General features: G+C 36.3%; 1 protein-coding gene across 2 annotated transcripts in view; it reads left to right on the forward strand.

Moving 5' to 3' along the window:
* The window catches only part of gabbr2 (gamma-aminobutyric acid (GABA) B receptor, 2), a 163,090-nt gene that overhangs the window by 23,081 nt on the left and 112,724 nt on the right, over positions 1-27,285 (forward strand). For both annotated transcript variants that reach the window (XM_027175611.2, XM_027175610.2), the window contains exon 2: positions 16,585-16,722. In XM_027175611.2, coding sequence (XP_027031412.1) covers positions 16,585-16,722 — 138 coding nt within the window. The remainder of the gene's footprint in view (positions 1-16,584; positions 16,723-27,285) is intronic.

Genomic DNA, 27,285 nt, shown 5'->3' on the forward strand with positions numbered 1-27,285 from the left:
AGAATAACTATATGTACTGTAGGTCTGAGTGCAGAGTGGTGGTGTACTGGTAAGACATGGGCCTACAAGCAAAGCCTGCACACCTGACATCTCTTGTAAGCAGTAACATTTGCGGCTTTTGAAAAGAAGTCCCGTGGGGAGGCAGTTGGCTGTATTTCTGTAGGAAGGGAATAAAGTGAAAGTATGAAAGTGATCACTTTTATTTGAAATGCCAAACCGACTGAGTCAGGATCCTCTCTGGTCCTCCAGGCACACTGAGTCACTTCTTGACATACTGGATATCTTATATAGCCTTCTGTGAATATTGGTGATGTTTAATCATTCATCATAATATTTAGAATGTACATAATCTTCTTTAATTTTTTTTAAACATTTTGCACCAGTATGTTATATAACTTTAAGAACACTATTTCTTTGTAGTGTAAACTTGTATATGGCTAGAATAACAGTAATGCTCACTACTGTTTACTTTACTCTAATTTTTAGTTAATGCTTTATACTGGTCAGGGGGAAACCTATCATGGAAACGCTATAGATGGAATCCAATAGAGGGAATACACTCTGAATCATGGGAATACAAACCTTCGAGAAGTGTCTGTCAGAAAAAGGGGCGCCAATCAAACCCAAATGCAGGGATGACAGGTAACAGGGATTTTATTAAAAGAAACTAGACTGACTAAACACAGGGAAACATGAGGGAAGAAAAAAAACCTAAACAATACTACAAAATAAATAAGATACAACAAAAACAAAAGCAAAAAACAGAACAAATCCAAGAAACCGAAGCCACGCAATGACAAGGAGACAGCAAAAAACAGACGCAAGATCACAGGATTTAATAGAGAAGGTTATTGGGAAGACACGAGGAACAGGTGGGCAGAGGTGGGAACAGGTAAAGTATAGGGGCGGGGCAAACAAATTTGATAACAAAACAAAAACAAAGACACATTGCACAAGACAAAATTGCATCTGCCAGAAAGTCCCCCTAGTGTTCAGGCATGGCATAGTCCAAGCCACCCATGACAGTCTGACGGCTAAAGTCTTCCATGGACATTTGATTATTTGATCCTAATGTTGATCCTAACATTCATTTTGTGGCTTTTTGCATTAGGATCATTTGGTTTCTCTCACTTTCATTGCACATCCAGTGTTGGTTGATGTTTCTTCTTGATGTTTCTTCTTTAGCTTGTAAGTCATGTATCTTTTCTGAAAATAATCATGACCCGAAGTCGAAAATGTTGTTTTGTTAAGCTAGTTAGGGCTAGGGTAGCTCAGCGGTTAAGTTCTGTGCTCAAACTTTTCTAGCCTCACTTGGTCCTTAGGCAATCCACAGCTGTATACAGTGTTGTAACAGCAACCAAAAGAGTGGTATTGACTTCTCATAGCCCTTGGCTTAAGGTGCACTCAAAGCTCCTGGAGTAAAAAGATTCAGTTTTCATGAGATGGGAAGGCAGCAGACAGAGTCAGTGTTTGCTCAGTGCTAGAAATCTGTGACATATCCCTGGGTATGTAGTACATATTTGGATAAAAGCAAATAAGTGACAAATAAGTCAACGTATGTAGGCTTTTTTCATTGTTCAGTTTGAACAGACAATTGTAATGTTAAGTGTGTTGAGAGAGTATTTTTAGTTTAGATGATACTTCTCAATCCCAGGGAAAGTTATTGTGTTAGTGAAGTTATGCAAACAGAATTAATTCCATCTGGGCCACAGAGCTACCCAGAAGCATCCTTGGATTGTATCTAAATATTTTATATCTCTCAATGCGTCTGTAAAACATCTCCTTTTTTTTTAACCCTCAATAATAGAGCACTGCTGAATGCTTGCCTGCTCAGTAGGTGTAGCAGCTCTGACCACAGTTTTGGCTTCAAGGTTCATATTAATGTGCTCAGTCTGCTACGTTATTATTATATACAGTAATAACAAATTACTGCAGGATTAATATGGTGATCCTTCCACATGTCATGGACCTAAATGTGTGTAACTGTTGATTTCTTTCGTGCTTTCTACTGTAGCTTCCTGTAAGGAGATATTTACGTAGCATTTTTAAAATTGTGAGCACAGTCAGAGAATGTTAAGGAATTGCAGTTTTACCCCTGAGTTGTTGGGTTGGTTTAAAAAGCAGGAATGCTATTATTGTTTCTACAGTGAGTTTTAGCTGCTACCATTGTTGTCCCAAACGTATGACTGATCATGTAAATCCATTGTGGGTCTGATATGTAACTAAAGCACAATCCTGTGTAGCAGCGACTTAGTGAGCTCAGAGACTGAGAGCAGCTTCCCTCATCACATACTCTGGAGAGAACGGGAAAGGCATTGGCCTCATTTTATAATGGCTTGTCTGTCAAGCTGTGGTGTGATCACACGTGCCTGCTCTTGCGGGTGGTGGCTTCACACACAGTGAGGGAGGATGGATTTTTCCTTCCACTGTAGAGATTCAGCCGTCATCCTACATTCCCGACTCCCTCTGTTGCTTCTGACCAACTGTAGGTGGTATGGTTTTGGGGTGACCGTGAGTTGCAGTGGAATCAGCTACTGAGTGAAGTCCACATTCAGGCACTTACATGTTATGCATTTAATATCCTTAAAACTTGAGATCATATAAAAGTTTATTGAAATCGAATTAGGTTACACACAAAATGTAACCATACTACACACTATATATAAAATTCACTGCTATAGTAATATGCAATATTCTGAATGCTCATTTTCATAGTCAGAGTTTCTAATAACTTTATTTAAAGAACTTATATTAAAGCAGGATGAGAAGCACTGAATCTTATGGTTGTATAACCCTATATAGTGTATATGGTGTGAGATTCCACTGATCAAATCTCCCTCACTGGGCTGGTTATAAATTTACGAGTATATTTTCTACAGAGTTTATAGGACAGTGTCCTCTGACATTGTGCTGTCTCTGTGATTTGTCTTAAAGAGAATCCATCTTAAGGTTTTGGCTGAATGAAGCCCTTAGTCTCTGTGGCCTTGAGAAGTGGGTCCTTATTTCTACAAGTTCCTCATAAATCAATACTAGATGTTTTGTTATTTACAATTACTTAGAAAAGGATCAAACGATGCTCTCATTTTTAATCCTGTTGGAGGAGTTGAATCCTGTGGGGTTGCAATATTGAATAAAATAATGAACTTTGACCTGTTAAGGTAAATCTAAACCCATGTTTGCTATGATCAAACATCTAAAACAGCAAGCATCTGAGCTCAGTGTTACATTCTGGAGATAGCGATATGTATCTAAGGTGACTTTGAGAATACCATGGACAAAGCGACTTGAGAAAGCAGCTTGTCCTTGATTTTAATCATAAAAGCTCAAGTTAAAGGCAACAGAACAGCTGATTATCAGAGAGGCTGTCACAGTAATGTCAACATTACAGCACCACACAGGCAGATATTTACTCATTCATGCTGTACTGTACATTCATATTCACCAGCTTATACCTGGTCAGGTAGATCCATACAATACAATACAATACAATAAAAGGCAGGAATAGACCTATGATGTAGAAGGCACCACATGGATTTCCTTAAGTTTTACACTTTTCCAAAACAGTTATTACCAAATGCTCTCTGTTGCTTCAGTTTTTTATTATCTCACATGTATGCTGTAGACTTGTACCTAAGACCTCCTGTTGTTCTCATAAAGACTCTGGTGGTCCCTTTCACTTAATACTGATTCGACTTGGGACTAGATATTATTGTGGAAAATATCTGATTTATAATCTTGTTATCTGGTATCATATACAAGAGGAAGATGGGTTCCTTTTGTCTCTGGTTATTCTCAGTGTGTTTTATCCTTGTGAGATTTTCCTTACCGCTGTCACCTCTGTCATGCTCTTTATAGACAATCTGTTGTGAAAGATACTATAACAATAAAATGCTATACCAGTTGCACTTGCCCTACCCAAATAATCTGCAAACAGTTGCAGCAACTGTTGCACAGAATCGCAAGCAAAAGAAATATACATACAAATTCACATCAGCTGAAGGACTTTGGAAATGTCAGACAAAATCCTCTCCTTCATATGGGAGCGCTGTAGCTGTCTGAGTGATTAAGCTTTTTTTATTTTCCAATAATATTGGTTATTGTAATGCACTGGTGCTCAGGTAGGCTAAGTGAGAGTTCGATATCTTTTTGCTTTCCCCATCATTAACAGCAAATGTTGTTCTGTGCAATAATAGGAAGTTTAGAAATCTGAATCTAAAATGCAGAATGACTAATTGTTTAAAAAACAATGACTACAATATGGCAGTTGCCTTATTCCATTCACAGCAAAAACAGCAAAAAAAAACAACAAAAAAAACAACAACAACAAAGTGCTACTATTCAGTGATTGTCTTTTACTAATACTCTACATTTTCATCACAGTTGTATCTCTGATTCACAGCTGGTCTGAGTCTGTCCCCAGCTGGAGATGTATGGTGCAGTCACACACAGATTCCAATTTCTTTCCTCCTGATTGAAATTTAAGCCAGACAGAGCAAGTGTCAGAACGAATGTATATCAAATGTTTGATTTTTTTTTTCAACATGACTTTGTACATGACAGCATGATAATATACACTAGTCACTGATTCAAATCGATTAGGTCCTGTCAGCAGCCAATGGAAACTGAGCACAAGGTATTTGTGTTGCTTCTGTATTTGAATTTAAACTCAAAGTGTAGTAGAATTAAATATGCCCATGGAAACAATAGAACTAGAAATGATAGCAGAGGCATCATGGACTGTGAATTCTTAAAGTTTTTCAACCTTGACTAGAGATGTGTATGATATATAATCTTGAATAGAGAGTGCATGGGTCTGTTTTTTTTTTATTTTTGCCAAGTTTTTACTTTTGTTCCCCTGTGATATTTTTTGTTAATGCTTCGTTGGTTCAGTATCCAAAATATAAACTGTGCATATGCTAAAACTCACCAAAACCATGAACATGCAGTTGCTAAGGATGCTGTATACTGTATGCATCATGCAGCTCTGCATGTTCATGATGACATACTGTAGAGCATCCCAATCCCAATGCAGAAAAAACCCTGAAACCACCTGTTCATGTCTTCATCACTATCTGTTGAGAACACTACGAGTTTATCATGAATAATGCATTTGTATTTGGTTGCATCCCTATTCTGGGAACTATTAAAGAGTGCAACCTGATATTAGATTTAAATACAGTATTTTCCATTTAACGGATGTGGCTCTATTTGTGTGAACTCAAATAACAATTTATAACAATTGTATATCCTTTGCTTTTTAGTTTTTTTGAGGAGACCCAGTCTGATCTTTGTTTAGAGCATGTGAAAGCTGCACATTACGCACATACTTGCTCCACAGTGAGGCACTCCGGTGAGGTTTATGTATGCAAGGAGCTGCTACATTTTTGATGCAGTATAGGAGGAGTTTGACTCAGACTCTCTCTGACCTACTTCATCTGCAACAGATTCTCCTGTTTTCAGTGTGCTTTTGAAACAGCCATTTTGGTACAAAAAGGAATTCTACTATACCAAATGTATGTGTTTGTACAAGATAGACAATGAAAGGGTGTGTAGAGGGAGACAAAAAGACTTTGGGTGGACACTGATTTGTCAAATCAGGTTAGGGCTCAAAGATGACCACGTGTGTAAAAAAAAATGAAGCTGAAGGGGTGAGAAAAAAGAGGGTGGAGGAAATATTTAGTAGTGTGGAGTTGTAGTGATCTTTAACATACAGAATGAGCATAAAATCTGTGTTAAATTGTAAGGAGATTTGTAACCATATAGAAAAATTTCTTTATTAGATAAGTCACCATAATCACCACATGCAAGCTGTAAGGTCACTTAACATCTCTCTCTCTCTCTCTCTCTCTCTCTCTCTCTCTCTCTCTCTCTCTCTCTCTCTCTCCCTCTCTGTTTGGTAACCGTAACAATTAACTGTAATCTTGAAACGAAAAGATACGCTTTTCTCCCATTTTGTTAAATTGTATGTATCTTACATCGAATGTAATTAATATGATAATAGGGTGTATTTCATATGGTTTGCTAAGACTGACATCATTTAAAAGTCATTATACAACATCGCTGTTGAATTCTTATTCGGAAATCGCCAGAAGCTGCTGTAGCAGAACTTGGTTAATTTTCTATAACAGCATGGCTCAGACAATATCTGAGTAAAATCTCAGGTTTAAATTTATTTGCTCTTTTTAATACATTATTGTTTCTTTAGTAACAATTCACAGGAAATTTTGAACATTCTGCAGGAATAGATTAAAAATTGTGTGCAGTTGTTGATATGGTGAATCTTACCATGAGAAGACGTTCATTTAGCATTTTTAGCAAGAACCTCCAGTAGCAGCACTTTGTAACAGAGGTGTAACTCGAAGTTCTCTCAAACTTTGCTTTTTTTATTTGGTAAAAGGACAATCGGCATTTTCTTTTTTTCATTAACTTCAAGAGAATGTAAAAAGGGACCAACTATTTATAGCTTCTATATTCTAAACCAACCTGTTTCACAAACATCCCTCAACACTAACTGTAGCAACAAATAGTTATAAAGTATGAATTTATGTATATTGTCGTTTAATTTGTTAGTAAATTGTTGTGATATAAGAGAAATAAAACACTTTGAGACATGTTATTAAATGAAAATGATCACACCACACTGTCACTGATTATTTTCCTATAACAGCACACTAACATTGGGTTTTATTCCTTGCTTAAAAACACAAGCACTGAATATCAATTCTTGGCTAACCTGCTAAAATAATGTTCGCTAATTCCTAAAATCAGGAATTACAATCTCCTCATTGTTCTTATGTCACAAATAATTTATCAAGCTTGATACAAATGGATTTATGTGTAAATCGTTCACGAGTGTTTACATAAGAAATTTGGTGTGCATGAAAATCCTCTAAATTCTGGAAATGTTTGCATTCTAATCCTGCCACTGAATGTGTGTATAAGAAAACTAACTAATGTAAACCATGATGTGATCATTTTCAAATCATATAATCGGCAGGGATTACTGCAATATTATGTGGAATGTAGTGTTGAGATGAAATTGCTTTTTTTTTTTTATTACATTTACTGACATCTAGCAGGTGCCCTTATAATCAATTGCAAACCAGCTGTGTCAGGAATGAGTTTTGCATGTTATGGTGATCAACATACACATGTGTACAAAGAAAAGTAGCATAAAACTTTTGTAAATCTGCCAGGAAAGTTTTAGTGCAGTTTGGCTTATGCAAACATTTCTTTACTAAAACATTGATAAATGAGGCTCAGTGATACTAAATGCTACTCTGGGGTTTTTAACCAAATAAACATGTAAACATTAAATATGACTACGTTCTTCTGGATTGACAAAAATCACTCATGTAATCACAGAGCAGAAAGTTAATGAAATACAAAAACAGCCATGTGGCATTTCATTTGCAGGTGTCTGTCACACACGATCTAGCCACCTGGCCAGTGGTTTGTTCCATGCTGTGTCCATTGATGAGTGATTGCTCAAGCTCATTGTTGGCTCTTCCACTTGCTGTAAAAATGTGCAGACTGATGAATCTCTGTTCTGGTGGCTTTGTGCCACACAATCAGAGCTGGCCAGAAGCACTAAAAGCTCTCCATCTGAACAGGCTCTCCAGCCGTGCACACCACAATGCCTTTGCATAATTTCGCACTCCACCGCATCAGTGAGCAAGGTTTCGTCACTGTAGGTTTGCATCTGTTAACCACCCCTATGTGAACCGCTGACATAAAGTGTGAAGAAAAATTCTTGTACTGTCTCAAGTCTAGAGAAGTAGCCGATCGACAAACATGACTTGTACATAGAAAGGCCACTTGTGATAGGTCAGACATGAAAAACATTATTTATGGCTGAACTTTTACCCTTTGCCACTAGATCCAAGTCTAATCTTACCATTACATTCTTTCATATGGCTGTTTTATGGCATGAAGGCATTTTGCTGACATGTTATGAGTCCATGTTCTCTCTTAGAGACAAAGATCACTGCAAATCAATGCAAAGTTCTTCTGACTGATACCCTTTAGCTTATGATGAAATATTTCTGATGGGATTGGTGTCTTCCAGGAAAACGAGGCTCTTACCGATAGGAAATGACAGCACACTGAATGGTTTGAGAATGAAAATTATGTAAATCATACGCTTTGGCCTTCAAAGTCAAACCAATTGAACACCTAGGATGTGCACGAAATACTGGACAGCTCTTTCTACCACTATCATCAAAACACCAACTAACGAAACATCTTTTAGAAGAATGATGTCCATTCTTTCAGCATAGTTCAAGAAAAGACATTGAAACTGTTTTGGTGGCTCATGGTAACCTAGTCAGTCCCCTTATTTCATTACAATACACACTGTAAAACTTTACATTGTATGATATATTGAGTGAACATTTTAGTGTTGTCTATGTTCAATCTTCACAGTCCATCATATAGAGATATGTAGATGGAGAATGTCTTTTCAGTTGGCTCAGTGGCCATGGCTGCAGTCCGTAATGTAGTCATGACACTCAGCTGTCCGCCCATTGCACTGCCCTGTATCCCATGCAAGCAGTTTGATGAATGCACCCATTACTCCAGACGTTATGTGTTTGCAGGCTTGAGGATTTGTGTAGCTAAAGCATCTGAACAGCCTGGTGAAACAGTTCATCTTACACAGTAGCATCAAGCATCTCCCAGAACTGTAGCATACACATTAAAATTGCATCAAGGTTATGCTTGAGAAACATGCTTCTATCATAGAATTATATGATTTTCATAATGAAAATCTGCTGTACTTGTTTCTGTGTTGAATATATAAATGCTTAATGGACTCCATTATATCAGTGGGTGTAATGAGAAATAAATGGGAAAAATACAGACACTGAGGAGATTGAGTCTGTGATATGGGGTTTTCTGACAGAAATGTAGTGGTAATGTGAGTGAATACTTCCTAACACAGCTAGAGATCAGAAGTGCCAACAGAACATAACCTTCCACATGGAATCTGCTAGGAATGAGTAGATAGCATTTACTTGATCAGAATTCAACTGATGCATCATCTTACTAGTCCCCAGGAGTTTATGCAGGTGTTTGCACTGCCTTGGCACTCCAGCACAGAAAATCCCTTTCCAAAGGAGGGTCTGGAAGCTGACGTTGGCCAGCTCTGATTTTCATGCTCTGTTCTCTGCTTGATATTCTGAATGCTAGGATTGGTGGTAATGAGATCAGAATGGATGAATGAATGTATTAGCTGGCTAATCATTTTTCTCATGTAAGAGGATGGATTGAAGATTATTAAATGCTGAGCTGTTTTATGCTGCAATATAATTTGTGATCATAGCCACAAAAACTAAATGAGTACATTTGCTTGAGGCAACGTCACCAGGTCAAGGGTCGGGTTGATGGAATTATAAGACATGCCACATTGGAAATCTCCAATGGGCCAAATAAATCCTAGGAAGTGCTGCTTACCCATTTCTGCCTGTTATCCTAGCCTGAATTTACACCACACACTGCATCACCACAATTATCCAAAATGGCAGTAATTACCCCTGCATCCCTCCTTGACTCTCCAGAGGAGGCATCCTGGGGAGAATGGAGGACCTCGGGCCAACAAATAATTAACTTGATAATGACCTTGCTTTCCTCAGCCCATTCCTCATATTCTCTCATTCCTCCATGTATCAACTAATTATGAAGCTACTACAAACTGTATTCTCCATCCCATTTTTATATGACTATACTGATCATACTGTGTGTTTCTGCATAATGTCTCTGTCCTGTCAGTGGTTTGTTTCCCAGTTGTGGTCACCTGTGCTGATTTCAACAGACGAAAGTAGCCTTTATTGTGCAGAAAGCACTGAGCGAGTGGGGAGTTTGTGATGGTGTGTTTCCGCCAGGTATCCTTTAGTGCATTCCCACAGTGAACTTTGACTTGTCTTTTAATAGTTTTCCTTTCTAATGTTTTCTACTGAGATTTAATATAATCATATCATATCTAGCATGATTATATTTATCTTCATGGCCATTCTCACTGCACAGCGGTAAAAGCTGTTAACCATCTCTGACCTCTTATAAAGATATGTTGTTTGAAGGGAACTGTTTGGCACTTTCACAGCCAATTTGGACTGATCATGGGATATATGGTTCTCATCGTTTGTAAATCCTTAGCAATCTGATGATAATCTGGTTCTGGTGGTGCTACTGCACTGATTTAAGCCTGTCCAGCTGTGATCACAAAATCAGGGCCAACTATCTGGCAGATACAAAAACAACAAAAAACAACAACAACAACAACATGCCAGAATGTACCAAGAATTTTATAGCTCATTAGCCTTTGTGGTTAGCATCTTCTCTATCCAAATATTAAAACTCACACCCCAGAATTAAATCTAATGTAAGTATGTACTGTTTGTAGTACAAATATTTTACATTTTATTGTTCCCGGGACATTGTGTTCATACAGTGTGCAATTTTCAGTCTATAAACTGTATGCTATGTTCATAAAACAGAGGAGAATCTGCGATCACAAATGATGTGTTTTTACTTAAACATGAGCAAAAAAAAATTAAACATTAGCAAAAATCTCTTGGTGCAGGAAAAAGTCATATGAGTTGTTTATTATTTCCCTAAACATAAAGCAATTAGTCTAAAAAAAGTTATCTACCAAAGGCAAATTTCATATATATTTTTAATGGGTGTTTATTTTAAGCCTTGCACATAGAGTTCAGTATATTTATGTTTTGTTTTAAAAATTAAATTGTGAATTGTGAGACTTTAGGCAACAGATGTCTGGAGACATATATTGAGCACTTGGAGATCAATGCCTCATTATAGTCAGACGTCAGTCTGTCTATGTAAAGTCTTAGTTTTCATTGGATATCACAAGGTTTAGTCTGAATCTCCTCACTGATGCTTAGTCAATGCAGCCTCTCCAGTAAAGCCTCTGGGGCCTGCTGTACAAATGTTACCAAAGGGCATCAAGGCTACTCAGTTCAGTTTCATACACTGCACACATGTGAATATCTCCATGCCAAAATCCCAATAGCAAGCAGTGTTGGATTTCACTCACAAACATTCGAAAGCCCGGTGTCTTGGGGTTCTAGAAATCAAGGTTGATTTGTTCGCATGAGTGGTCTCATGGAGTCTGTAAGCGTAGCGATGGAAATGAAATTTACTGAGCTCATATTTTCTTTATTCTAGGTATTTTGTAGTGTACTATGCTGTCAGTGTGATGGCACTGTGCATTATATTTGATTCAAATGTTTCATTTTCAGATACTTTTCACTCAAGATTATCAATTGTAAAGGAAATGAGTCATCTTTGAGTCCTCACTAAGAAGCTTATTTACAGTACAAGACAACCATGTTAACTTTACGGTGTGATGACCCTTTTTATCTAATCAACATGTATGGCAGGAGAGCACAATGGTTTAATTATTTTTTTATTTTTACTCAAAAATTAATTGCATATGTGTATATGCAAATCTATTCCCAAATGAGTTCAACCAAATGCATAAATAGAAAGATTCCAGAATAAAAAAACGTAAAATTTTTTAATGAGATGATAAAACAAAAACGTAAAAACTCACAAAATTATACCAAATCTTATGATTTATTAATGCTTCACTCACTTTTATGTATTTTTTAGGTTTATTATTAACTTTTTAAGATGAAATATTTCGTCATTTTTTATAATACTAACGACATATTACATTTTTATCTCCATAACAGTCCTGCACGACTTTGTACCACATATCAATTGCATATAAACAACATAAAAATTACATTAAACCAAATAACATATTGGTTATGTTTTTTGAATGTAAGGGTCATAGGTGTTGAGCAACAAATCCAAAGGTTTACTCCAAGATGTTTTCTTGGTTAAGGGCTCAAATGGCCTGTGGGAAGAAGCTCCTTCTCATTCTCTCTGTGTTGGTCTTCAGGGAGCGGAAATGTTCCCTGACCGCAACAGAGAGAAGAGTCCACTGTTCGGATGGTTAAGTCTTTAAGTATCTTTCTAGCCTCGGTCCAGTCCCGCTTGCCACAACAAATTACCATTGGAAACTGGGTTCTACTGGATTCAGTGGCAGATTCTGCTAGGTTGGAATGAAAACCACAATGGGGTTTGAGGATAAGCAGATTATATAAGCAAATAAAATAGATAAGCAAATTTATAAATGATTAATATACAAGAAATTTGAGAGCACGTCTAAATCATTTCCATCACCAAACACGTTAGAATTGAACCAAAATAACGCCATGCTATTAAGTTTACCCACCTGGATTGCTGGACTCTTTACAATTCCTCTTTACAATTTTCATTAGTATTCTCACAATGAAATTAAGCAGCTCCTAACCGTTATACAATCAAATTCCTGGAAGTAAACATTTGATACCTTGTTTGAAACCTAGCAACCAGAAATCACTGAATCTCCTGCACCAATACAGTACCACAGCTAAGCTGTAGATGAATCCTTTAATGTTGAACAATTGGAAATATTGATACGATTAAAATACTATTCAGTTAGTCACTATACCCTGCAGTTCACTCTGAAAAAAGTCTTAATCAGAAATTCAGATTTTTGCTGTTAGACAGCTTTTGGCATGTCACATGTGCTGACCTTTTTGTTTAGTCTAATTTTGTACATGCCATTACCAAACTCCCTGTGTGAAAAACAGATTGCGTGTGACAGGCTGCTCCCCATTTTTGGCCTCTCTCTCTCTCTCTCTCTCTCTCTCTCTCTCTCTCTCTCTCTCTCTCTCTCTCTCTCTCTCTCTCTCTCTCTCTCTGAGCCTCAGGTTGCTTATTTGAGTTCAGTAATTTGCCATTGACTGGAGACAGGTGCAGCTGTGGCCATCGCCACCTTTAACAGAGCATTTCATCTTGGTTAGCTAGTCTTGATTATACTCATTGTAACCACAATGCCACTTTATGGCGGACCATTTTATGATGTGAATGATGTCCACAGAAAATAGTCCCATTAATAATAGGTAGCCTTCGTTCTTCTATAAGTCAACGAATACCGCAAGTTCTTTTACATGTGTATTTCCATCGAGACCCGAACAGCTAAATAAGCAGTTAAATTTTGTTCATGTGATTTGCCATGTTATGGAATTCTATATGTGGAAAATATTATTATTGTGGACAGTATTATTGCTCATATAAGGCTAATGAGGTGTGATCAATGTCTTAAAATGAAATTTCCAAAAAGTTAAGTTTGAAAAGTGGTGTAAAGTTTAACAAAGTGTGTTTCAGAATTTGGTGTCATCTTTTTGTAGAAATATTACTGAACGGGTTGCCGACCGTGAGATTATTAGATTTTGTTTGCCACAGTAACTTTTAAACACCTTTTATTTAATAGTGCTATGATGGTGAGCTCTAACTACGGCTAAATATAATTGATGCTGGCTTTGACTCCTTCTGCATTTATGCTCAAATTGCAAGCCGATTTCCATGGCAACATAGGCAAAGCCTGGTAGTCTGATTCTTGCTGTGTTACCTTACAAGGAAATGACCACAATTGTTTGACATCATTCAAAAAAGCCTATTCATTTCAGAGCAAATGCTAGCGCTATATCGGTACGCATATCCTTTAAGGCTTTTGAACACCATGCTTTTGTTCATTGATTGGAGTCTAGTGGAGCTTAATGCCAGGAAGTATACGTAATACCGGGCTTGTTCTTGGCATGTCACTGAATTTTACATGAATACTAACCAGTTCTATGAAAATCAATCGACGAATTTCTGTGAAATTTCCATTGGGATAATTACTGCTATGCATACTGTACTCAAAGGCGAGGATTTTGCATTATATGGTCAAAAGTATTTTGACACCAATCACGTGACCCATATGCGGGTCATACCACGTATTTTTGATTGATTTGAAAGCCTTTTGGTGTTGTCTATTGCTACTCTGTCTAGAGGAAAGATAAAAATAAATAAATAAAAACATTTCACAAAAATGGCTGAATTCTTTGTTAACTAACCTTGTTGTAGACCATCACTGTATGAATGAACACTGATTTAGGAAAAGGAAAATATTTTTTATTTACATTATTGGGTTTTTTACAGTATGAATGCAGTAACAATGTGTAAATAAATGACAAAAAAAAGTCCAGACATATTTATAAAAAATGTACAACATCATTTAAATTCTCTAGTGTTTAATCACATCATTTCTTTTTATATTCTCTCACAAATATGATACTTCAATTTTTGACCACAAAATCACCCTGACTAGTGTGGGTGAAGATGAACATGTGTTCAGTGGTAACAGGCTATCAGCATGGCTTAAAACATGTGTACTGGTTTTGGAATGAATAAGGGAAACTCAGTGGTAAAGAAATGCATTGGATTTAGACCATGTGAATGAGAGATAAACTGGGGCCAGCTGTCCTTCATATGTAAAATTTTACAAACATTTTTTACAAAAAATTTAATTTTTGGCATTTTGTCATTTTTATCATTGAGGATGAGGTTCCCCTTTGAATCTGGTTCCTCTCAAGGTTTCTTCCTTCCATTCAAGGGAGTTTTTTCTTTCCAAGGCTGCCTGAGTCACCTCAGACTTGGGGACTAATACAAACACATTTAAACATCTAAACACATTTAAACTAATATTGATCTTTAATTTTGTATTCTATTAATCTTTATATCATTCTTTATAATAACCTTTTGTTCTATGTTTATGTTCTGTAAAGCCGCTTTGAGACAATTGTAAAAAGTGCTATACAAATAAACTTGAATTTAATTAAATTGAATAAATAATAATAATAATAATAATAATAATAATAATAATAATAATAATAATAATAATAATAATAATATTTTCTAGAAAATCCATGACCTTAGTATTGTAAGCTTCTATCTGAATGAAGAGCTGTTAAATACAACTTAATGCTTCTTCAAATGTATTTTAAAGCAAAATCTGAGACAATCCCGGATGGCACTGTGGGACAGCAGGTAACACCGAGCCTTATAGCTACAAGATCCCTGACACATATCTGAGTTTAGGTTACTGTTAGCATGGAGTTTTGCATGTTTTTCTACTGTTTGTGTGGGTTTCCTTCCACCTCCAAAAAAACATGTTTGTAGGTGGTTCAGTAACTCCAAATTGCCCTTAGGCTTGAATGAGTGTGTGTAATGTGTAATAGTTGGCTAGGATAAACCATTTATTATTCCTAAGTGACTGTTTCTTTGTGAACATAATTAGGAAAACACCCACTCAAACATGCTATTTAATATTTTGCTATTTATTAAGAAATGTAATATTTTTGACATGGTAGACTTAGTCACTATAAATGTTAGCTAATTAATGAACACAAACATGAACATACAACCCTAATGTTAGGTTTCAGTTTCAGCTGCAGATTAGCATAAACTCAATAGAATACTGCCTATTTAGATTGTCAGTTAGCATGCTAATTTACATGCTAACTCAATTAACAACAGTCCACAAGTTAAGTTCACTGAAATCCTAAATCTGATCAGTAATTTAACCGTTTTAACACTGTGTTGCTTGATTTGTCAGTTAAAACAACATGAGGATGTTTTTAAAGCTACATCTATGTACTACATTGCTGGTTGTTGGTTAGCATGTTACATTAAACAAGGCTTGTCCGTACCTTTAACCCTTGTTTGTTGGCGTGCTTGTTATTTTATAGCTGTTAAGTGAGTTAGCCTAGTGCTTCTATTGACCTATGTGAAGCTGATCTACAGATTTTGGCTGATACACAACAGTTTTGAAATGGTTCAATTTCCAAATCACCTGCCCAACACTATTTTGGGAAACCAACAGGCTTGTTCATGACCTGGTATGAGATAGGACTGGATAACATGCAAGCATAGGACAGGACCTGAAAGCTAGTAAGTAACTCTTCTCTGGGGAATTGTGAGTGTATCAGGTTTACACCAGCGTTGCATTAATGATACTTTTTTCCTCACACAATGTCCTTAGTGGTCAAATGTCAATGAAGTAAAGCAAGGTTGAAAGTCAGAATTTACAGCTTAGTGTCAAGTGTCTTTGCTTATATCCAGCAGACAATGATCAACCTTTTGTAGGTGTTTAGTAAGGGTTTACCAAAATCTTCATGTCTTTACAAACAGATTAAATCAGACCAAAATTGGCAGGAGAGTCATATTGCAATCAATAGACCTTACTCCATCTTTTCCTTTCTCAAGCATTTCTTCGGAGCCATGGTGTGTTGCTATGGTGACGTGAAAAAGGGCTGCACACTGCAGCAGTGAGTTGGTTCTCTTGGACAGAACATTGTGTTTGACACATTAAAAAAACAAAATACACAGAGATCTTTTGATTTACATATTCTGCTGTTTTCTCATGCAATCTTCCACAATTAACAACCATATGCAAATGCAGGTATTATATGTTGGTGCTCATATTAATTTCCTTTGTACAAATAATGTTAGTCAGTATAACTCTGCTGAGTGATGAGCAAAACAACAACCGACAACAAGGATTAGTGCACGTTCCAACCAACTGTTCAGATCAAAAAAGAAGAAATCATCACTAATCATTTTGACTGGTGACATATTTTTGCCATTTTCATCCTGACTCATCCTATCTTTCTTCCCCCTCCGTTTCAGTGTGACAATGCAAAGGGATTAAGGGCCTTCTTCGACGCAATCTGCTATGGTCCCAAACATTTAATGATCTTCGGAGGTGTGTGTCCATCAGTGACGTCTATTATTGCAGAATCGTTAGAGGGATGGAACCTGGTGCAGGTAAGACCAATAGATACTTTATTAATGTTGCAAGTAAAAAGAGTCAGAGAATCTCCATAGTGGGGGCTTTCTACTGCTTAACAGCTAATCAAATGTACCGGTCATTAAGGTTAGAGCTTTCTTGCAGGTCATTTCAAATCATTTTAGCTTTAATTCTAGCAGCATCAGTCTCACAGTCTATCTATGTGTAATGAAGAAGTCTCGGAAAGAGAAGTAGGACCCATACGCATGAGGTTAATATGTTAAAAATGTCAAGAGTCAAAGATCTTCAAGGTAGTCAAGGCAGATCCTACACCAACATACTGTGTTACTGTGATATAGTGTTTATATTTGCTAGAAACAGGAAGTGTTGCCAGATGTGAATGACTAACTGATCTAGTGTTCAGGAGAAAGTGACCCCTGTTGACAGGGAGTGGTATTGCTGGGAGATGTTGTGACACTATGGCATGTATAATACAGTTTCGATTGTTGTTTGTGAGGGTGACAGTTGATTGGTGGCCGAATCCCACCCCCAGATGCTACACAATTGCTTTTAAACATTTTGTGCATGGTGTACATGTGAAATGTCAAAAGTGAGCAGACATCTCCCAATCAGTGCAATTAGTTCTCTATGAAAAATTCCATGTAGACTTTTTGTTGGCTTTATGCTCATTATTCTCAGAGGAAAAACTCTATACTCAAGCATCAAGCCTTTGAAGTTCTATTTAACAAAAGCCTTTGATGTTGAAATGATTTGGTTGAATGTTTTTTCCAGTGTTTCGTCTTTAACCCCACTTGAAAGTTCTGACTCCATCTGGAGCTTGTTCTTACACACACACACACACACACACACACACACACACACAAACACACACACACACACACACACACACACACACACACACACACACACACACACAAACACACACACACACACACACACACACACACACACACACACACACACACACACACACACACACACACACACACACACACACACACACACACAGTGTAGATTAAATGCAGAGTTGATCTCTAATCATCCGATCCCATTAAAACATAGCAGCAGACATGTGATGATGTAACCCACCTGTATGTTTAGTTAAGGAATACATTAGAGAGGATGCAGTTGATGGCTCAGAAACTTCAGATTTAATGAAGAACATTTATTAAAGGCATTTTTGACATTTGAGAAACATTTTATTATAGTGAATATAGAAACATAACAGTATAGTGCTGTTGCATTAAAAAGTGGTATGTAGCAGACATGCAATAGATTTACAATGTGCAGTGTGTTTGATGCTACCAAGCCAGTGTGATTAATGCTGACAAAGTGAGGGCATTGTATTAATTACTGAGATAAAACAAATTAGTCTTGAGTTGTTGTCACTGATGTTAAGCAACCATCTATTTAACTGCCATCTGTCATTAAGCAGTGGAAAATCAGGTCAGGATTCTATCTATCTATCTATCTATCTATCTATCTATCTATCTATCTATCTATCTATCTATCTATCTATCTATCTATCTATCTATCTATCTATCTATCTATCTATCTATCTATCTATCTATCTATCTATCTATCTATCTATCTATCTATCTATCTATCTATCTATCTATCTAATTAATTTATGGATTCATGCACCTTTATCATCTTTGCGCTCTGTAAGTATTCAAAGCTGAGTGAGATCCAAGCAGTATAGCACCCTAAGTCTGTCAGGATCTCACCTGCTCCCCAATGTACGTCACGCACCATCGTGATGTCTGACGTCAGCTCCAAGAGTGAGAAGATCTTCTATCTTCAGTGTGATTCCTATGCAGCTGTACAGTATGTAGAGCAGCTTCTGCATTTACTGAAAAGTAAATGGATTGTTTTGCTCCTGTTTTTCATTACCTGATGTCAGGAGCATTTCACATATTTGTGTCTCATTTTAGCACCAAAAACAACACTTAAATAAAATGATGTTGCACTGTGATAAGGAGAGAGAGCAATCATCTTAAAAATAATAGAGATGACATACCTAGAGATGACAGACTGTCAGCAAAGTGATACATGATGACACAGACTGACTACCAGTTTATTTAAGGAACAGTGAGCAATGTGTGTGTGTGTGTGTGTGTGTGTGTGTGTGTGTGTGTGTGTGTGTGTGTGTCTGTTTAATTTTGGCACGGATGCACACTTGTTTCATCTCTATCTCATTATTTTATGCAATAATTGGTCTAAAATAGGTCTAAAAATTGGGCCCTAAAATCTTTGGCAAAAAATGTTTGAAGGAGAACTGATCCAAGTGTGATCTATTATGGCTCTCAATGGAGCAAAATGCGTTTTATAGCTTTTTTAGATGGGCATTGGCTCACTGATTACTTGCAATAACATCGTTAACCATAAGAAGACTTTAGTATGCCATTAAGACTGGCCACAACTCAAGCATTACAATGTTTGATTTTTTTTTTCCAGACTTTTCCTGAATGTCCTGAAAATCTAATATTGTTCCTTAAGTGTGCTAGAAAGTAATTAATAGAGAGTATAATATGGAAAACATATTTCATGGATACTAACCATTGATTTATTAAATGTGTGTGTGTACATCCATGTGTAAATTTGGCAACAGTTCCAAAAAATTTCAAACTGATTTTCAAGTCCAAACTGATTTAATCTACAGAGATTTGCCTTTAAATGAGCAAAATATTGTCACTTTTGCGTCTTTGACTTGATTAATATATTATTCACTTTAATTATACAAAAATGATTTACACATTAATACATGCCAAGTACGCAGTGGTGACTGGGCAAATATGTTAATTATGTGATATAACAAAGCAGAAAAGCATTCAGGACAGATATTTGCGTTTGTAAATCAAAGTAATAAACACAAAGAAAATGTATTTTTAGTGATAGTTAAAGTTTCTGAGTTTCCTGGAAGGACTCTTCATCGAAGCCCATAAGTGTTTTTAAGTCTTTATTGCGAGAATATACATTTGTTAACATTCCTGTTATAAGTAAATATTCAAAACAAAACCATTTACTGACTCATAATAATGAGCTCATTATAGATGCTATAGTATCTCAGAATAATTGTACATGCTCTCGAAATTAAAATAATTAATAAGTCTGGCTTACTTCTGATACTAACAGCTGTTGAACACAGTCCATAGGTTTTCTTTACACTTGAACAAAACACACATTCGTGATGAAACTTATTTTTTTCAAAGCTATTGTGTTTGTTGTACTTTAATTTACTTTTACAAAACCATCTTAAATCATCATTTTACTTGACATTTGACTTTAATTATCCATCACAGGACACCATGTGCACACCTTATTACATATTAGCCTGTCCATGTATTGGCATGATTTTAGGAGGTTGGAGGAAATCACATAGACACAAAGTGAACATGCAGAGAAAGTAATGCGCTTTCCGGCTCAGTTAAGGGACTGTGGAGCTGTGTGGCAGAAATTCTGCCCACTGAGCCACCGCGATTCGGCAGATTGAACACACAAATTAGTACTCTTTATATGGGATCTTTCCAAATAAAGTATCTCAGGTAATAGTAATACTTTCTGTGTTCGTTCACTGCACCACAGCTGTCTTTCTCAAGTTAGACTGTAACATGGTCTCAAACTTCTTTTTCTCCACTGAACATGGTGTTGAATTTCTTGAATAAAGTTATTTTTAACTGGTTTTTAGATAACTGAAATTTAATAACAGCATATTTTATTGCATGTTTGTTTGATGTATATAAAAATGACCACTACTGTTTTGCCTGAAAACATCATTCAAGTCTCAAGTTTACTGGTCATATGCATGAATAACCAATATTTACTGTTACAATTATCTATCTGACTTGCTAAGTCAAATTTGACTTCTGGACTTGATGCTTATCTAATCTAATAGACTAACTCAAATTAGTCATAGACAAACAAAACCAATAAACAGCTGTGTTTTAAACCATCCAGCATTTGGATTTGTTTTAAAATCAGATGAAGTTCATGCCTTGTAAGGAGACAAAGAAAGCATAAAAGTTTATACAAGTTTTGCTTACTCAAGCATAAAGAAACTGCGGTGAGACCAGGGGCCAGTGTGACGCTGCAGTCCACTGGCTTATTCATATTCATATAGTGCGAACTATATTGTCTAACATGAGAATGTAACTGCAGATGATGTCTTGATAATGATCCATCATCATTTTCTATACTATGAACTTTATTGGATGCTTTGAATAGAAATTTCTCTAGGACTCTGACGCTACGTAAAGACACAGAGCCACGGGCTAAAAAGTAAAATCCATGTATTCACATAAATTGCATGTGTGCAACATTGTGAAAACAGTGTAGAAAAGCAATACACTACTAAACACTACAATACAAGACAGATACATCAAATAGCACTGAGCAGTACACAGTCTGTTTGATTCCGAGTGAGTGCAAATAAGGATGCTTTTGTTTTGTATACATTTTTTTATTGTTTTATATACATTTTTGCATGTCATTTTAATGCACTATATTTACAGTAGTTTACACTTGTTAGCAACATCTCCTTATTGTGCTGTCTTAATTTTCTTGCAGAATATAACGATTTACTCTACTAACTGTACATGACTGACATATTCAACTGCTCCTTTGCTGCTTCTTATGAATATCATAATGAGTGAATGTGTAACATTTTTTCCCTTAAATACTCCACTGTTTTTACAAACCCTCCTGAAAGGGATTAACCTTTCTCTTTGCTTTGAGTCTTCTTTAATTTCTAATTCCTCTACTTGGCTTTCATATCCCTTATTTAGGTCACATGTTCCATAACAGTTTGAAGAGGTTGGAGAAAGCTCGTTTGTGAACAAGGAAGTGCATCGATGAAAAGAGTGCATAATTACTGACTATTCAGAAATAATATAGCTTAATTGACTCAGTATAACATTTGGTGAAAACTAGGGATTGTGCTGAATGACTGAATTGCCTCACATGGTGATATTAAGGTGATTTAGGAGATTTTTTTCATTCTCGGGTGCTAACAGTATAGTTCTTAGCACAAAAGTGATTAAAATACATAGGTCTTTGATATATACTGTACATAAGGAGCTCATTCTCTATTTCTTGTCAGTTTTGAAACGTCAGTGATATAATAATACACAAACAACAGTTACATTCGTTTCATAAGCTAAAAAAGTACTCATTGGAATCGTAGTCTTAGAGTTATTAGCCTGTTACAGTTATATGACTGATCACTTGACTCTTAGCTCAAAAATGAATATGCGGATTAATAAACTTCAATATAATGACCATTTTAAGGAGAAAATATGTACAAACAATGTAAAACGATGTGGTTCCACTAAATAACTATTTTTGCACCAAATATTTGATTATTACATTTGGAGCATTTGGCAGATGAACAATTCATGTTCATGTAATAAATCTGTATTGAGGTGTTTTTCATGTTAAAGGGATCCTTTTCAAAAGTTTGTGAACACCTGGATTAAAAGAATACAGTTCAACCACAATTTTGAAATAAAAACTTTTTTTAATAACCTGCATGATTTTATATTTTATAAAATTTAAGATAATCTTACACTGTGCTAAAACACAACAGTAATCTTGGACACTAAATGCTTGAAGCATCATTAACCAATTTATGAAGCGAGATGACAAACTACGAAACATTGGGGAGAATTGAAAATGCATTTACATGATTGTGAAAATCAGCAGGATGAGAAAAACAATAGGTATAAACATGTAGTTGATAATGATTATTATTGATAATAATAGAGAAGGGGTTGTTGTAGAGGGGTGTTGTTAGGGATAGGGTGGGGGTGCAAGTTGTGTATCCAGTAGTCATCTAGGACTTTTTATTAAAAACATATTTATATTTGATAATACTCTGTTTACTTCTATTTACTTCCTCAAAGTTTAAAGAAATAAATTATTTTATTGCTATTAGTCTGATATAAAATGAATCGGGACACTGTTAGAGATGTTTTACCGATGCTGGGATAACCATACACTTAAGTTTATTACACTGAAAGTGTTAGATGCTAGTTGCATGCTTATGAACACACACTTGGGGCATCTCTGAGAGCAGACATTGGTTTGATATGACCATTTCCTTTGAAGATATATACATTTGTGTGAAAACGTTTTTGGTGGCTTTTTTTTTATCTTTTATTGCCCAAAGTAGGCTAAGTAAAACAGATATACTTATGAAGCTACATTAAGAAAATATAATCACTGTGAAGTATGACATGACAGTAATTCAGTGTTGAAGAAGAACACCAAAACAGACAGATACTCTATTTTTGTCCTCTGGTAAAAAGAGTTTTGAGTGTTCCGTCCAGGAATAGATCACAATGCACTTTTAAAAAAATCTTTTTTTACTGTCACAATTTTATAGTATTAGAAGTAAAAAATAACCAGCTACCTTTCCATGCCTATGAAAGACCAGAAATGATCAGATAATCCTTGTTGAGGTGTTGTACTCTGGGAGAGTCCATGTTTGATCAAGTTTTGATATGAACCTATCACTGGGTATTTCACATGGCACAGTCAAATGTTAAAAACTAACCTTTAAGGACTTGGATGTGGGAATAATCAACATTGATTGTTCTCCTGATTTGGAATTCTTTCCTTGCCTATTATTTTACATTTACATGGAGTAATTTATCTGACACTTTTGCCTAAAGCAATGAACAATAAAGGGCTGTGCGAGTGTTCGCCTGGAGCAATGTGGGGTTAAGAGCCTTGTTAGATTGCTGGATTGACATTGAGATATTGTCATTCTGTTAGCATGATGACCTGAGGCTATAAGGTCTTTTGTCCCCTAATGGTGCCATAGGGCATATAGCAGAATGGTTTTAGTTATTTATGGATGATTTTAGGCTTTTCTCTTCACACATGACAAACTTTCAAATTATTTTAAATTAATGCTATACAGTAAGTGCATTGGAATGAAACTTCTTTGTTAACTACTGAAATGTCATAGCACTAAATTATATCAGCCGCTATGGCATTTCGGCTGTGTTTCGGATATGTTATCTCTTTTATGATCAGTCCCTTAAAAGTCCTTTTTGACTTATGAGCTCTTTTTAAGGGTTAAGATGCTTTATGATTAAATGTACAAATAACTGAATAAAGAATAATCTTTACTAGGATCTTCTCTTTAATTTTAAAGGTAAACACCCACATTTCTAATGATTTCTTAGAATTTCGTCACTAGGAGGAACTCATAGAATTTACACGAATACGGACCCAGATATTTTTACATATCACATGTCTTACAAGATGGATTTTGTAGACATGTACAAAAGAATATTTGTTACACAATTTTATTTCATATACTGTTCAGATTAACATGAGCATGCTAGGAAGGCCATCTGTCCTTAAGCAACATGAAAGAGCTATGGCTCATGGAAGAGACTCCATGATATGCTATGTCTAGTTAGAAAAATGGACACACACAGAGCAAAAAACTGAGTGACAGAGTGAAACCCATCTGTTTTGTGTTTAAATTATCTCTGAGAAGGAGAGAAATAGTTGCAAATAAAACATCGAGTAGTGTTGAGAATTACTACTGTTTCCGCAATGCATTAGTGATGCACGGCTTTAACGCAGCTGCATTAACAGCACCGCAGCACCTGGGAAATGCCAGGGGGACAATTAATTTCACTCCACCATGCAAATTAGACCTCTATAAGCAGCACACACTCTTATCATCACTCAGTATTTACTGCTGGAAATAAGAATAGGTGTGTTTTTTCACAATGTCATTTTCAGTTTTGTCAGCCTCTGTTTTGGTTTAGGATTGGCATTGGAATACATTAGAAGAAATTAAAGGAGCAGCTGATAGAACTGTGAAAAACCACACATAGCGGCAATGGTAATGGAATTCCTGGAGAAGCCAGGATACGTTTCCCATCTAAGAGGTTTCACAGCTAATCTGTCAACATTTCACCAAGCCCGTTAAGAGTTTCTGCCCTGTATAGACAGCATAGATGGTATTATATGCAGTGGATACAGGATTTATTTCTTTGTCATGTGGACCATACTGTACAGCTACTCAAATGTAGTCTTGAATGTAACAATAGATTTGATTAAATCCATTGATTGATTACATGATTGAAGAGTAGTGGCACAGGGCTAGGGTTAGATGTTTAATTAAATAGATTAGATGTTTATTTAAATAGGTTTTACATCTTAGAGGTTTATTTAAATAGATTTTAATTGTTTTATATAGTCTTTTACTGCACTTCTTAACTTCAAGAAAGTTCAACTTTATTGACACTGTCACAACAAAGCATAACAGAACTACATATGTAAATTAGCAGCATGATAAAATTACTGGGCACGGTGGCTTAGTGGTTAGCACGTTTGCCTCACACGTCCAGGGTTGGGGGTTCGATTCCCGCCTCCACCTTGTGTGTGTGGAGTTTGCATGTTCTCCCCTTGCCTCGGGGGTTTCCTCCGGGTACTCCGGTTTCCTCCCCTGGTCCAAAGACATGCATGGTAGGTTGATTGGCATCTCTGGAAAATTGTCCGTAGTGTGTGAGTGTGTGTGTGAGTGTGTGAATGAGAGTTTGTGTGTGCCCTGTGATGGGTTGGCACTCCGTCCAGTGTGTATCCTGCCTCGATGCCCGCTGACGCCTGAGATAGGCACAGGCTCCCCGTGACCCGAGAAGTTCGGATAAGTGGTAGAAAAAAAAAATGAAATGAATAAAATTACCTTGTTGAAGAACCAGACTCAGAAGGAAACCCATCCTCTGTGTGACTGGAGTGGGAATGGAAATCATTACTCTTCTACAACAATATCCTAAAAGTCACACTATATAATGTATTGAAATGATTGTCGTTATGATTACAGTACATTGTGAATGAGAACAAGAGCCCTGGGATTATCACTTTAGCTGCAGTTCTTAGGTATAGGTCTACAGGTGAGGCAAAGTCAATATGCAGTGGATAAAATTTTGATAACTTTATCACAGGTGTGTTGAAGATTTCACAATAGTATTTGCACACATTAATCCAGAGAGTACAGTGTTTCAGTGATGCTGTAGTAATTGACTTTAACACTTATATGTCCACCATAATAAAGATTTTTTTAGTAGTGTCAATTCAAGCTCAAAAACCTATCCATGACTAGAATAACTTGCTATTACTTTTAATGGAAAGGCATTTGCCATGACCATTAACAAACAGAATCTGTAAACATATAAAGAAATACCAAAAATAAATAAATTAATTAATTAAACAAACCAAAGTTGGAGAGCAGCCGGTCTTAAAAGTGCAGCTCCATTACAATCCATTTAGAAGTGCTTTTGCCAGATCGAAGCTGGGGATCAATAAAGGGTAGTTAAATGTCTGACACAGCTCACAAATATCTGTAACATAAACTCACAATCTGAGAGAGAATGTAGGGAATAGGGCGAGTCAGAGAGACAGAAAGAGCTCAATAGCATTGCAATGGAGGAGAACCTTGTCAAAGACACCACACCCACATACTGTAAGTATCTTCTTCACTAACTGACAGCACACACTTAACCAAAGGCATACCCCATCTCCACATATACACACAAACACACACAATTATGCTGCTGCAAAGCTGATTCCTAATTTTTCTATGAATTACCTCTCTGAGTCACAAATTGAAGCAATCCAGTTTAATTAGCACGAATGTAAGCGTCTCTCTTCTCTCTTCTTTTCACTCTATTCCTCTTCCTTTCTCTCTTATTTCCTGCCACCTTTATACTCTTTTCGGTATTCATTGGGACAGAGTTGTGTATTATTTGTGCTTTGGAGACCTCAAGCATGCTTGAGGCTGAGTTTGAGAATGGGTGTTTTTGGTGTAGTAGATCGCTGTTTTAGACTCTTTTTCTATTGAACAGCTGAGTGTTGTGTCAATCTTTTAATACTGTTCAATTTCACTTCACTTCTGTAGTTTTTCTAACAGTAGAAATTATTAATAAGCTTTTTTGTCCCAATCCAGAGGAGAGAGTGGTAAAGGAAAATCTCCCTCTGATAGCATAAGGAAGAACCTTTTGTGAGGTGCTACTGTAGGTTGAGAGTTCCCAGTCTTCATTCTGGTGACAATTAGTGTGATGTCATCCAAAATTAAGCAATATGTTTACTGAAGGGAAGCATTATTGCTTCACAGCTCCACAGTCTCTGGTTTGATTTTGAGATTGCTACAGGTCTACTGTATGCTAGATTTTACATGACCATGTGGATTTCCTCCAACATCCCGTAACATGCTGCTAGGTGAAATGACCACTAAATTGCCGCTGATCCAGACTGTGTGTATTGTGACCTGTGATAAACTCTACCTTGTTTCTCCCCAGTAGTCCTGAGACATGAACAACTCTGAATGCATTCCACTACCTGTTAGGTGATCACATGTGACAGACAGAAACACATTTTGTATGTTCTGTAGTTATTCGTTATGTGTATGGTTTCTACAAAACACAAGATCTTTTACATGAAATATTTCTTATATGTTGTACAGCTTCTAAAGTCAAAACCAATCTCATTATTCCGTGAACTGCACATATTTTAAGTATGTAAAAAAAACTGAGGTTGAGAGATCCATTTGAAATCTCTTA

This window comes from Tachysurus fulvidraco, chromosome 24 (genome assembly GCF_022655615.1).
Source record: "Tachysurus fulvidraco isolate hzauxx_2018 chromosome 24, HZAU_PFXX_2.0, whole genome shotgun sequence".
In the NCBI taxonomy this organism is placed as follows: domain Eukaryota; kingdom Metazoa; phylum Chordata; class Actinopteri; order Siluriformes; family Bagridae; genus Tachysurus; species Tachysurus fulvidraco.